The sequence below is a fragment of the Cynara cardunculus genome, assembly GCF_001531365.2.
Source record: "Cynara cardunculus var. scolymus isolate 2C chromosome LG 3, CcrdV1, whole genome shotgun sequence".
In the NCBI taxonomy this organism is placed as follows: Eukaryota; Viridiplantae; Streptophyta; class Magnoliopsida; order Asterales; family Asteraceae; genus Cynara; species Cynara cardunculus.
In genome coordinates, this window is record NC_037530.1 from 29,157,150 (window position 1) to 29,171,293 (window position 14,144).

A 14,144-nucleotide genomic window follows, 5' to 3' on the forward strand; every position below is an offset into this window, starting at 1 on the left:
AAAAATGAAATTTGTCGTAAAAAACTTGTGTATTCAATAAAGTGACGTGTTTATTTTAAAACCTACAGAATACTTGGCATTTATAAAAGAAGAAATTGACATAAACAAATAAAGTTTCAAATTTTTTGAAGTTTAAAGAGAAGTCAATGCCACTTACGAGTGCAAAGTGGCTTCTCCCATGAATAAGGTAAACATATTTCACTCGACCGATCTGAACTAATCGGAACGCAGCGATAAAAGGGTGTTATTGTACTATAAAAATTAACAAGTAAAATTAGAAAAAGTATATTTTGCGAGTTAATTTTAAAAAATTTAAAATGACAAAAATGGTTTTATTGCTAAAATAACACATTTAAACCACATTAAATAACAATACACATTGCATTTAGATAATATAATTACTAAATAAAATGTATTAGATAATATAAAATAATTATAAACTCAATCATGAATACAAATCAATTAATTGTAATCTAGTCTAATAAATATATGATTCGGTAAATATTTCAGTTGTTTTCTAATGAACTCTAATAATCTTCCATAAATATGTAAATCATAATAAATAAACTCTTTAACATTTTTATAAATATCTTAATTAATTGGTTTGTGTTAAAGGAAAAACAAAATAGAATAGAGAGAAAGAATCTGTAATTCTCATTAATTACAAGTCATTTATATAGGGATGAGTTACAAGTAGATAACTACGAGATATTTCAGTTGTAATCTAACTCTGATGTAACTATTTCTATCTCTATCGTCATATTCTTTAAACAATGGCACACTTATCCTACAATACTCCCCATTGTGCCAAGTCAAAAGAGTGATGGTGCATGAATGTTGCTTCATTAAAACCTTATGCCCAAATAAAAACTCTGTGGGAAAAAAATAAAAATAGGACGAAAGAAAAAGTACAACACACCAATTTATTTGCAATATATATAATTTTTCTTTAGTCTAATATTCTTTTAGATTCGCATATTAATCATGAGAGTTAGAAAAACAGGATGATGTATAAATTGTTGCTTTACTAAAACCTTACACCAAGAAACAAAACTTAATGGGAAAAATAAAACATTGGGTGAAGGAAAGAATATAACATACCAATATTACATATATAGTAGACTCCCCTGATTCATACATTAATCAAGGAGTTTGGAAAGTCTATGTTTTCTGATACTTTCTACATGTTTTCCGATACTTTCTACTTGTTTCCCAAATATAGTATTAGGTAATGATTTGGTAAGCAAATGTCACATTCTCCTGGTATTTACTTGATTCAATTCAATCTAGAGAAAAGTTTGTTATTATTGATTGTATATAAACTTAAGCAGAATATGCTTTATGTTATCACCCTAATGTATCTTACTTTCATTTATTTGATACATGATGCATTATTTTCATATATGCATGTAGGATAGTAGTTGAAATAAGGGATGGCAAAAAATGACCCAACCCATTAACCTAATCCGAACCCAACCCAAAATTAGCAGGTTGGGTTGAGATTTTCAACCCATTTAAATAAATGGGTCAACCCGTCTAACACATTTAAATAAATAGGTTGGATTGAGTTGAATTTTTTGACCTGTTTTCAACCCGTCTTGAACCCGTTCTCAACCTGTTTTCAACCCACTTAAAATATTATATAAATTTATTTTATTCTTAATATTATATCTATTTTATTTTTTATTTTGTTTCTTATTAAATAAATTGGCCCAAAGTTTCATGATGACTCTTCGATTTCAATCCTTCAATAATCAATTCTTCACACGCTTCATTACTAATCAGTATTATGAGTCTCGACGTTTTGCCTTCTATTCTTCAATTCTTCAATTTTTTCCCCTTCTTTTGAGTTCTACCTTCTAAAATCAAAGATTTGGGTTGGTTTCAGACTTTTAGTTTTCGATTTGAGGTTGAGGGCTTGAGGCGTTGTTGAACGATAGCAGAGTAAGTTCTTTATGATCATGTTTGTTTAGTATTTTGTTGTTAAACTTCGTATAGATCATATGAATTTCATGTTTCTCTTTGATTATTTGTTACTTTATGACTTTATCGAACTTTAGTGATTTCTTTCAAGTTTGAATTTGTTATTTGTGTGATGTGGCTATTTGTTTCTATCACTGTACCTATACCTCAGAGATAATTGTTATCATTCGTCTTCATTGAGATAATTATACAATCTACATATAAGTTGTTGTTTTGTATGCATGGATTACACTTGCTGATGGACTAATGGTCTTAGGATTTTAGGACGAGAGTGAAATTGGGGTTGATGAAAGTGAAAGTCGAGTTACTTAGAGTATAAAAAAATTCAACTTATTTTGAACAATATATTTGTTGTGATTGTGTTTTATTCAAACTTTGAACAGTTTGGTTGTATTTGTGGTTGTGTTATGTTTTATTTAAAAAAAGTTAAATACTCTAGTTCTTTTTTTATTTAAAATTTTAAAATTAAATGGGTAAACCCAGGTTCAACCCATTTATTTAACAGGTTGGGTTAAGAAAATCGTAAACAGGTCAACCCGCTGTCAACCCATTAACCAACAGGTTGGGTTGGGTTGAAAAATCTCAACCCATTTAATTAATTGGGTTGGGTTGGGTTGAGATTTTCGACCTGTTTAATAAATGGGTTGAACTCGAACCCAACCCAACTTGACTCATTGCCACCCCTAGTTGAAATCAAACCTCTAGCTCCTCTAATATGTAATGATAGTTCTTAACCATCTATACTTTTGAAATCATGTAGAGAAGGTAGCTACAAGGGTTTGCTTAGTTTACTTCCAAGCAATCAACATGTTCCCTGTGATAATTCCTTATCCAGTTTGGGAACAACCTCCGTATGGATCAGATAGATAGTTAATATCAGCAAATACATACCAAGACATTGTTTCATGTTTTTCTATAAAGGCTAGTACTTTTGTCGTTCACTATCTAAGTATGTATTGAAGTTCCATTATCAATCTTATTTTTCTCTCTGTAGGGAAAGTATAAGCTCACGTCAATGGTTCCAAAAGATTAATTTGATATCATTCCAATAACGTTGCATTGGCCCTGAGCTAATTCTAGCTAACAAGTTCATTGAGAGATATAATATATGGTCAAGTGTATTGTGCTAAGTACAATAATGTGTATATTGTACTTAGATAGAGAATTTTAGCTCCCAACACCTTTTTGTCATCATCCTTTAGAAGAAATGGATCTTTCCTTGTATCCAACACTTCGACCAATCATGGGAGTGCTAGCCGGATGCGTTTTGTCCATATTAAATCGTCTCGGATCGATGAAATAATATTCCACAAACTCGTTGTCCTAGCTCAAATAGCTAGACAAAACCAAAATTTCCCAAGATCTTCCATCTCATATTTTGATTTCAAGTAGCTTGTGGTTTCTCTTATTTCATCAAGAGTGCCTATTATGTTCATAACTTGTTGTCCTAGCTCAAATAGCTAGAAAAAATCAAATTTTCCCAAAAAAATTCATCTCATATTTTGATTTCAAGTAGCATGTGGTTTCTCTTATTTCATCAAAAGTGCCTATTATGTTCATAACATCGACATATAGAGCTATGTGAAGGGCACGATTCATTGACATATACTCGTTTTCTATATAAATACATAAGGGCACGGTTCATTGTTCTTATATCCCTTCCTAATCAAGTATTTACTTAGGCGAGTATACCACATCTGCCTAGATTGCTTTAATCTACAAAGTGAGTGTTTCAATTTTATTACAAACATACTTTGCAGTTTAGAATACTTGATTTGGGTAATGTAATGCCATCAAACACTTTTATATATCTCTGAATCTATATCCCTATAGAGATATGTAGTAACCATATCATTGAGCTGCATTTCCAGTCTTTCGGAAACTACTAGGCTAATTAATTAACAGAACATTTTAACGTCTATCACGAGAGAGCAAGTCTTCTCGTGGTCAATCCAAGGTATTGTGAGAAACCTTGCACCAAAGGAGAGCCTTATATATTATGACTTAATTATTCTCATTACGCTTTTTGAGAAATGATTTATATATGTCCTACAAGCTTTACATTTAGGGGGTTAACACTACCAGACCAAATACACATTCATTTGTCAAATAATATAATTCTCCTAGATTGTTTTCGTTAATTTAGGCTAATTTGCTCTTTGTTGACATTCTTCAACTAAGCATGATTCGACGTCATCGTGCTCTATCATCTCATGGGCAACGGTATATGTGAAATATCATCAATGAGTATGTATGATATGTCCATCGACTCATATACACTCTCATAATTCATTTGAAATTTATTTGATCTTTGGAATCAATATTAACTTCGGAGCATCCTCCAATAATGATTCATAGACATAGTTTTAATCAGAGAAAATCTCATGAGAGGTTTATGTATTGATGATAAATGGTTGTACTATAGAAGCCGTTTACCAAACGTTTACTCGGGTAAGCGCTTACTAAGTCACATTACCTTACTGGATGTATATGACAAAAACCAAGAATCTTACCCACTAAGTAATTGATAGCGTTAAATTTTACCAATAAACGCTTACCCGGGTAAGCGTTTGGTAAAGACCCCTTACTCTTCTCTTCCTTTAGACGTGTATCTATTGAACCAAGTAGCTTCCCACATTTCCTTTTGGGAGCCACACCTCCACCATATTTGATTGCAATGCACTTTCCAGCGATATTGTGCCCTTGTTTGGGGACTTTTAACCTTGCGGGTATATTTGCAGCTGGTATATGTGATCTTATCACTTCTGGAATAACATCAAATATATCAGGTACCAAGTCTGATTCGTTTGACTTCAACTTTACATTGTGAAGTTTGGGGATCAAAATGAGACATAGTGAGAATATTATATGGAACTTCCTGTCGTTCCCATGGAAAATCTTTTTTCCTATCTCCCCCTAACGACGGGAAGACTGTCTCATCAAAGTGACAACCCACAAATCTAGTGGTAAAGATATCACATGTCAAAAGTCTGGTTAGTGGATAATTGTTGGGGATTCATATCCAACTTATATATAATCGTCTTTAAGGGCCCATTTTGATGCGCTGTGGAGGCGCAATTAGCACATATACAACACAATCGAACATATGTAAATGTAAAATATCAGACTTATATCCAGTTACCAACTGGTACGCATGAGATTGAGTGGCTAGTAATGTGTCTGAAAACGAATAAATAAGGTTGCATGTAACCCTAGGCAGATGTAGGTAAATTGGTGGGCATAAGTCGCATAACCAATGCCCTAACTCCCATCTGTATCCTTTTGATGACAACTTCTGTGAGACCGTTTTTTATGTATATACATTAGGTTATAAGATGTTATAGATCAATTTCAATACATACACAATAATCATCAAATCTAGCATTACCAAGTCATATGAACTTAATGAGATAATCAGGATAGTGAGCCCTTAATATATAAAATTGTGCTAGGAGTATTGTGAATGCAACGTTTTGTGTGGATAATAATGTGACATGCGTCCGTCGTGTCGAAGTATCAACCAGAACCATAAAGTACTTGAATGGTTCGCGTTCTGGATGTATATGTCAATTGTTATCATGTTGTATTCATTGTAAGAATGGAATATTTTTGTATTTGTCTTTAGCTTTAGGATGGTCTCATTCCTGTCTTGGTATTCAAGAGGGTATATTATTATGGTGGTATCGCTTCTTGTGTTGCAGAAGTCAACAATTGTAATTCGGATAATTGCCTCATTTTACCTTACACTTGAAAGAGGATGTATTTATGTGTATTTTTCAATAAACGAATCATTATGTCATGACCCAGGTGTCCCACGTGCCCATGTCGAAACATATATGTCTCATTGTCCCAAAGTTTTTTATTAGTGACAAAATATGATTCGATGACCCAGATAATCCATTAGTTTCCTTTAATATATGTTTCCTTTCATATTCATTAGAGCTTATTAGATATACTCATTTCCATTCTCGTAATATTATTTCCATGTGTAACAAGGTTCTTTAGTGCTTCGGTGACTATTAATCTTGTGCCATTTGGCAATAAGGAGGTGACAATTAATGTCTATGAATTTCGTTGGAGGAATTATAGACTATTAATTCAATTAAATATTAGTCTATCTCTTAAGATTGTGTGGGAGGTTCCAGAAAAACATTCAAGTTCTCCTCGATACATTCCTACACGGAATAGAAAATATTGAGAGTTTTGTATCTGTTTTTAAGTATTTCTTTACATCTACAACAATTATATATTCGGTTTTATATGTGAAGTTAATTTAATACTAATAATAAATTTCAAATAAACCTATATTCCATCAATTTTAAATATGATATAGTTCATTTTCAACTTGTTCTCTTTTTTATAAGATCGATTATTAGTACATTTCTTATTTTATTGTCCATTAGCTTATGAGCAGTAGTTGCATCTCTGCTTTAAGGGTTGAAAAATCCTTCCCAATTCTAGCCATGACCTCGACCCTTTCTATGATCTTGTCCACGTGATGTATAGATGTCAAGTGAGTGAAATCGTCTTTAACTCACTGTCTTGTGGAGTTATTTCCACATCTAACATTTGCATTATTGAACTCAAGAATTTCTTTGTTCCAACATGTCTAGCATTGTTATTAGAAAGAATCTTGCCATATCTCTCAACCACTTGTAGTAGATTGATGAGTTTCTTTTAAAGGTTATATTTGAGCTTATACTCGTTCATTAGTATAATTGCTGACATGTGAAAGATGGAAATGATGTTAAGAATCACGCCATGTTATGTGAGTTCCTTGCCATAGAGATTAAGATGCATTTTTCAGACATGACATTTCTTTGTTGAAATTTATTACCTTCTCGTAATCAAGTGGGATTCATTCCACCGTATGATTAGTTTGGGATGTATATGGTAATGAATATTTCTCATTTTCCTTTTCGGGGCGTCCCTCTATTCTTGAAGGTCTCTACAAGAGTCGATTTTTAGGGTCAATAGATTTTGATGGTTTTTACATATTTGATTGTGTTTTCCGAACCTATCTTATGGTTCTCAAGTTCTTCATAGTCCAGAAAGTCGTAAATAATGGAGAATATATGATTAACAATGAATGATGATCTATAATCATTATATTATGCATGGAATTTCATTATCATAACAATATTAGATTTTTGTATACTTACATTTTGTTGACAATACTTCATCAATATTTCAATTTGTGAAAAGAAAATCACTTAATCTATTGGATTTCTAGGTAGTAGAGGAATCACATAGATTTCTTAAGTCCTTACAAACTGTAGGGCTATTTACACTCATTTGACAAAATCTAATTGATATCTTGCGATTTACTTCATTTGAAGATAACATTGTTAATTATAGGGTTTTTAACATTAAGCTAAAAAGAATATGAGTTTGGCCTATCAAGCCAACTTTAATGTTTTAATATTTTAATAATATTTTTAAGAGATTTTGTCGTTAGCTCAAATAAATAATGGTTTTGACATAACGTCAAATTTAAACTTTTAGTGTTTTAATAAGGGTTAAAAGTGTAACTTTTAAAAATTAATTATAAAAATAAAAAATATAATCAAGATAAGAAACATTAACTACCCCAAATTATTAAATTAAAAATGGCAAGCCTTGTTAAAATAAGTTAACTATCATATTTAAATAAATAACTGATTAGCATAAACACATACATTATTCATTACCAATGATATATAAACACAAAATTAACTGACATTTATAATAAATAATTATATATTTAAAGCTAATCCAAAACAACTATGAGATAACGTGTTAAAAAAGAAAAACAAAATAAAACAACAATACAATAAAGAGAGAATCTGAAATTCTCATTAGTCATAAGTCTTTTATATAAAGATGAGTTATAAGTATATAACATACGAAATATTTTAGTTATAATCTAACTCTGATGTATCTATCTCTATCTTTATCATTATATCTTGTAGACGATGGTACATTTATCCTACAACAGTTTGTATGATTTAAAGTAACAAATCTTAATTAAAAAAAAAACAGACAACACGAATTTCTTTTAACCCAGCCCCAGAATCCAAAACAACTCCAACTTAGAACTAGGGATGCTTAAAAACCATACCAACACGATTAAATGGACTCGATGCAAAATAACTCAATCCAATGCAATCTGATGTCTAATCGAGTTGTAAAATTTTCAAACCATAGGTATTGAGTTACTATTATTTGAACACAACTCAACCCGTTATCCTTTTATTTCTTAGATTTAATATGATTGCTGACTTTCTATTAATATGTACATTAGACAATTACACTATCACATACCCTCTTCATATACACATATTTTCAATCTATCTTCCATCTCCGTATAACTCATTCGCACATATGTTCAATAACTGTGAACATAAATATGTAAATTAATAATATTAATTAAATGTGATATATATAAGATTTAAGAAGTATGAATAAGTTGTATCCAATAGTTGATGATGAAAAAATTATGAGGACATAAGTAACATATAGAAGAATATTTCAATATAATAAAGTATCAACCCTAAGGGGTGTTAGAGATTGTTTATTAACTTATTCAGTGTGCTATCGGTAATAAGAAGTTTTTAATGTTTGGATAGAAGGGGAAAAAAATGCTTATACCAGTTTGGCACCGGTAATAAGAAATTTTTAATGAGTTACTTCCATCTAACTTATTAACTTATTTTAGTGTGGTACCGACAATAACGAGTTTTAGTGTTTTGATGAGAAAAAAAATATCTCTATCTATTTTATCAGCTTATCCAGTATGGTACCGGCATAAGCTAATTCAAACATTTTTTATAAAACTCTAATTTACCATCGTATAAGTTGATAAGGACTTTTACACAAAAGTATCTTTTTAAATAAACAATCCCAAACAATCCTACAGAACCCTAAGCATTTGGAGCTGAAATCGGCTCAAATCTGAGTCATTTTAGCTCAAACGTTTCAATCACTTAGGCACAAGAATTATTGAAACAACCATGAAGTTTCATCAACTATAGCCGATCAATTTCTAATTTGAAAGCTTCGGTTTACCGCCACAGGGTTTCGGCTCAAAATTGGAGATCAATCAGTCGTTCTTTGTATTCTAGACTACCTACGTTTGATGGTAAATCTGAAAACGAAGGCACAAGATTTGGTTTAGCATCTTACCTCCAATCGTCGAAGTTCGTCTACCGAGCTTTCGTTCTCGATTTCTCTTCCATTTTTTATTGATTTGAAGAATAATGGAGAATGACAGCAATTATTGCAGGGATTTGGTGTCAAAGTCGCGAAATCGTGGACATATTTGATCCATACGGCTGCCCGTCTTCCCCCATACCCAAAATTGATTTCTTTTAACTTCCTTGCAAACAGGCGCCTCAAATTTTAGGGTTCTGCTTTTTTGCCCCCTCAACTTCCAAGGATTTACATTCAACCCCCTCGTCGCATTTTTTTTTTCTTTGGATGTTACAAATGCTTAGCTTGAATTTTTATCGAGTTTCCTTGTCAAAATCATGGGCGTTTACTAGATAAGAGCTTACCTTTGGTTAAGTGTTTACGGATAACAGTCACCATTTTCACTTACCTTATTGTTGTTGAACATATCTTACCTGGTAGTAGTAATCCGGTAAGATAATCTTCATTCACTTACTGTTAAGATTTTCGATCATTGTTATACGTTTTACCAGGTAAGATTCTTGGTCATTACTATGGGTACCTGTAAAGTAAGTGACATCCCTACAAGTGTTTGATAAACAACCTCTCAATTTTATATAAATTTTTTGCCAAACGATCAAACTGAGTTTAAACTTGGTCGAATACAGTCAAAGAGCACGAGCATCCCTCCAGGCTCCACCGTTGGTGAAGAATGTTTCATATGGATTCGATTTTGATTCATGTTTAAGGGTCATTCGATTCAAATACCGAGTTTCATTTAAGACTCTTGCTTTCGGGGTGTCTTAATTTAGTGAATCAATGTTTGATTTTCGTTTTTCTACTTTCATATCAGTTTTTGTATACATTTCTTCTCTCAAAAATAAATACAACAAACTTTTTCGTTACGTTTCAATACAAATTTACTCTTTCTCCAATTGAAAATTGCTATAAATAATGGTAAGATGGATTTTAGCTTATTTATTTTAACATCATTTTTATTGAAAAACATTTTAAATATTTGATCAATGCTGAATAGTTCTAATTAAAAAATGTGAACGGAAATTTTCATTTCTAGTGATATGCACATGACCTATAGTCTTAGCGAGTTTTGGGTACAAAACCGTAAGACCCCACATTGATCGAGAAGGGAACAAGGTTGTCTTTATAAGAGCATCTCCAACAGCTTCTCTAAAATAAAGAAAATGAATATTTTGAGTCAATATTTTGCTCGAACAGCTTCCCTAAAACAATCTCCAAAATTGAGAAAGTACGAAAGAAAATGATTTTTTTCTCCAAATATAGAGAACACCCCAATAATGATTACCACGTAAAATCACCAATACTTAGTGAGAGAAACAATATTTTAGTAGATAAATGAAATATTTTAATATTATAATCAATGTTTTTTAAGTATATATAATATTTATATACGACAAATTGAACAAATAAACTCACATACTCTCGTCATCTTTAGTGAGGTTTCAACCCCTGACCTCCTAAGAAGCCAAACACTCACATACTGCTAGGCCAAAATCTCTTTAGTTATTATATTATAATTAGATTCTCCAAAATGGGGAATCTGTTGGAGATGAATGTAATTTTTTTTTTAAAGATTTTGACTTTTGGTTCTTCATTTTAGTGAATCTGTTGGAGATGCTTTAAGGGACTAGATATCTCTCCTATATCAAACGTGTTTTAAAATCTTGCGTTCAAGTATGGACAAAACGAACAGTATCGAGTATCGGGTACAGTTGGTGTGGGATGTTACAAACTTATGCTCCACTTATATTCCTCAAGAACTTACGAACTACAAGAACAAACTGTTCGAATGACTTGGATCAACATAAATGTGATGCAGCTGTGTAAACCAAACCAACAGCTGTTTTCGTGAAGACCCAGCTTGTTGTATGTAGATGACTGGAACTAAATAAACGGACATTTGCATATTTGTGATTCATAATATAGAAATGGGTAAAATGCATCAATCTTTTTTTTATTAGTTTCTATTTGGTATAACCATTTTTTTTTCTCGATCGGTATAACAAAATATCAAATTTTCCTTATTTTCTATCCATTTTGATCGGCACCGTCCGATCTTGTAACATTTTACGACGTGGATATCAAGTTTATCATCCACTTCACCGTAAGTCTTTCGTGAACATGTAGCAAACAAGATATCCACATCACCAAATGCTACAAGATCTAACAAGTTACTGGTAAAATGGGTACAAAATAGAAAATTTTGATATTACACTAAATAACAAGTACAGTATTCTTCTACCTTCAAAATGGTTACCTGATACGACCAGAGAAGCTGGAAACCATGACAACATTGGGCACCTGGTTATCTTCACTCGGAGCCATCAGGAAACGGTTCCAATGCATCTTTCTTCCCATCGAAATAGAACTCCATGACTGCTTTCATTCTGGGTAACTTATCTGGATGATAATTTATATGAACAATCACAGGCTTCATCTTGTTTAAATCACCATCTTTTCTTACTTCCTTGAAAAGGGTCTTACTGTTCATAAACAGATAACGATCCATCGTTCTCTTGGAAGCATGAAGCCCAATGTAACCCGGATGAGACGGGAAGAACAGCTCTTCATTGAAAACAGCCTGATCCCAAGCCGGTGGTGGGTGGGAGAGCCTCTCAGCCACACGATCTAAAAGCTCGAGTGCAGGTAAAGTAGGTCGTAGATAGAAAAATCCAGAGTTATAGACCCATATTCGCATCGTATGAGCATATCTAGCCCACCCCATAGAAGGATCATCAGAAACATCGTTATATCCGTATGCAGTCATATTATCATGTCCATCAGACATAGATTCAACATCTGAATCCCTATAGATATGATCAAAAGGGTTCTGTATGTATACAATATCAACATCCGACAGAAGAACACTGTAACCCAACTGCAAAAACTCCCTCAAGATTCTGAACTTCAATCCTGAAACGGCATGATTACCACCTGTTTTAGCCACTGAATCGATACCCTCATCTGGATCTCGCATGTAAAAGGGTATGCTGTTTTCTTTGCAAAAATCCACAATCCCATCGTCTAAAGCCACCACTAGATAATTGGGTATGCCTACTTTCTTAATGCTGATGAACCACACCTCCAACATGGCTTTAACGTTAGAATTTGCAAGTACAACTATAAGCTCATTTTGAACGGCGATCTTTTTCAAGATTTTTGCAAGTCTCGGGTTTACAGTGCTGTCTGGAAGGACCATAGGGTTGGTTCTTATACCCTTGACACTACCGAAAGGCCCAGCTTTTTGGGGATCACCGATCACCTCAACTTGCTGCTCAGCCTTTCCGTTTTTCTGTTCAGCTGCCATCAATTTTTGAGTTAAATCCCTAACCTGCTTCTTTAACTCATCGTTCTTCCTCGATAAATCTATAATGTCTGATTTCAACATGTTCATTCTCTCTGTGGATTCACATGCAGTTGATCCAATCTGAAAACAGAGACCCCTTTATTATAAGTCTCATAAAATTGATTTAGAAAACCATAAATTACAATTTTTCTTTGGACATCCACTAAGAATTTAAAAGAAGCATGTTTCTTCCTTATGTTTCGAGTTTCACAAGAGTTTGAAATTCAATGGGTTCTCAAATCAAACAACCAACATGGGTAATTAAGAAGCAAACCATGATCATTGTACAGGGCTGAAAAGGGGGGAGTAAAAAACGATGCTGATTTTTTTCTTTATTCTGTTTGACTTGGAGACAGGAACTCAAAAGTAGAAAGCTTACAGACTAACAACGCATCGTCGTAAGAGATCAAATTGAAATTTAAAAGGAATAAGTTTTGGTAACCATTCTACCATCAAGATGAACTCTTGATTTAGTAGGCAAAAGGTCGAACATATTGTGAGCAAAAAGTCAGAAATGCTTCGTTTACTTACAAAATTTAAACCCTAACAAAGCAAGTACAATAGACATTGAATTTGATTTGACTTGTAAATTCACGAAAAAATCAACCTGGAGAATCGATTTGGAAAGACGGCGACCTTGAAATGGAGAAGTTTGAATCGGAGAGAAGAGACCATGAGGGTACAAAAAAGCGAAGATGCCTCCGAATAGAATTCCGATCACAATTGCAACGGCGATTCGGGTTCCACGTATCGATTGAACTGTGTTCTTGTCTCTCCGACCCGCAGGACCCGCCATTGTACAATGATTCGGATCTAGAGAGAGGTGATTGATTAGCTTTGCATCTGGCTCGACTGCCAGTAGTTGGTGGTATGCTTGTTGACATTTCAGGTGGTTGACTGTCTGCTTTTGACTTTTGGACCATGAACTGCCACCACAAAACGGTTTTATGCATCAACTTGACGGTTAAATAAATAGTGGGATCCAATGGCTTATTAAAAAAACCAAAATATTTAAAAATTGGACAAGCTCTAATCACCGCTGAATAAGTCCGCTACAAGGGTCATCTACCAAATGCTGATCGGATAAACACTTATCAGATCACTTATCTAATCAGGTGAGCATGATAAAAACCATCCCGATAAGTGAAGATGATTACTCTTACCTAGTTGGAGTTCACAACAACCTCGTCACGATCTCGTTCCCTTTTTTCTTCCATTTATACAATCGGCGATTCGGATTAATATACTTTCTTTCATTTGAATCAAAATTAGAACATTAAGTTCAATCATTTTGAGCTGCACAAGAATTTGTCGATATTTCCAATTCAATCATCTTGTTCCTGTTAGTGTATACTATTAACCAGTTTTTTCAAAATTATGTTTGGTTGATGATCCACCAAAACTACATACATTTTGATTATGTTAACCTCCACTTTCACAATATATTTTAGCATCATCATTAGAATTGTTGTTGTATTTCTTTTTTTTTTTTTAATTAACCTAGATATCCAACCCACTATGCGAGCCGACTAATCCCAGGACGACCACCTGTTTTGCAGATAGCCCAGAGTCACCACATTTGAACCTCCGTGGCCACAAGAATTTTTATTCCTCTTTAGATTTAAAC

The 14,144-nt window shown here is 33.0% G+C and overlaps 1 protein-coding gene across 2 annotated transcripts; it reads right to left on the reverse strand.

Annotated features, from left to right (window-relative positions):
- Positions 1-11,062: 11,062 nt before the first annotated feature.
- LOC112510481 (arabinosyltransferase RRA3-like) lies at positions 11,063-13,437 on the reverse strand. 2 transcript variants are annotated; one of them, XM_025115902.1, is made up of 2 exons: positions 13,125-13,437; positions 11,063-12,598 (listed from the first exon to the last, which is right to left on the reverse strand). In XM_025115902.1, exons 1-2 carry the CDS (start codon positions 13,311-13,313, stop codon positions 11,483-11,485), a joined length of 1,305 nt encoding a protein of 434 aa, XP_024971670.1. In that variant the 5' UTR covers positions 13,314-13,437; the 3' UTR covers positions 11,063-11,482. The 2 variants fall into 2 exon arrangements, with proteins under 2 accessions (XP_024971670.1, XP_024971671.1); XM_025115903.1 differs by having other exon boundaries at positions 13,154-13,289.
- Positions 13,438-14,144: the final 707 nt, after the last annotated feature.

Coding starts and splice junctions, on each gene's coding strand:
- LOC112510481 (XM_025115902.1), bottom strand. CDS start 13,313: ATGGCGGGTCCTGCGGGTCGGAGAGACAAGAACACAGTTCAATCGATA. Junction 12,599..13,124: donor TTTCCAAATCGATTCTCCAG/GTTGATTTTTTC, acceptor CTCTGTTTTCAG/ATTGGATCAACTGCATGTGA.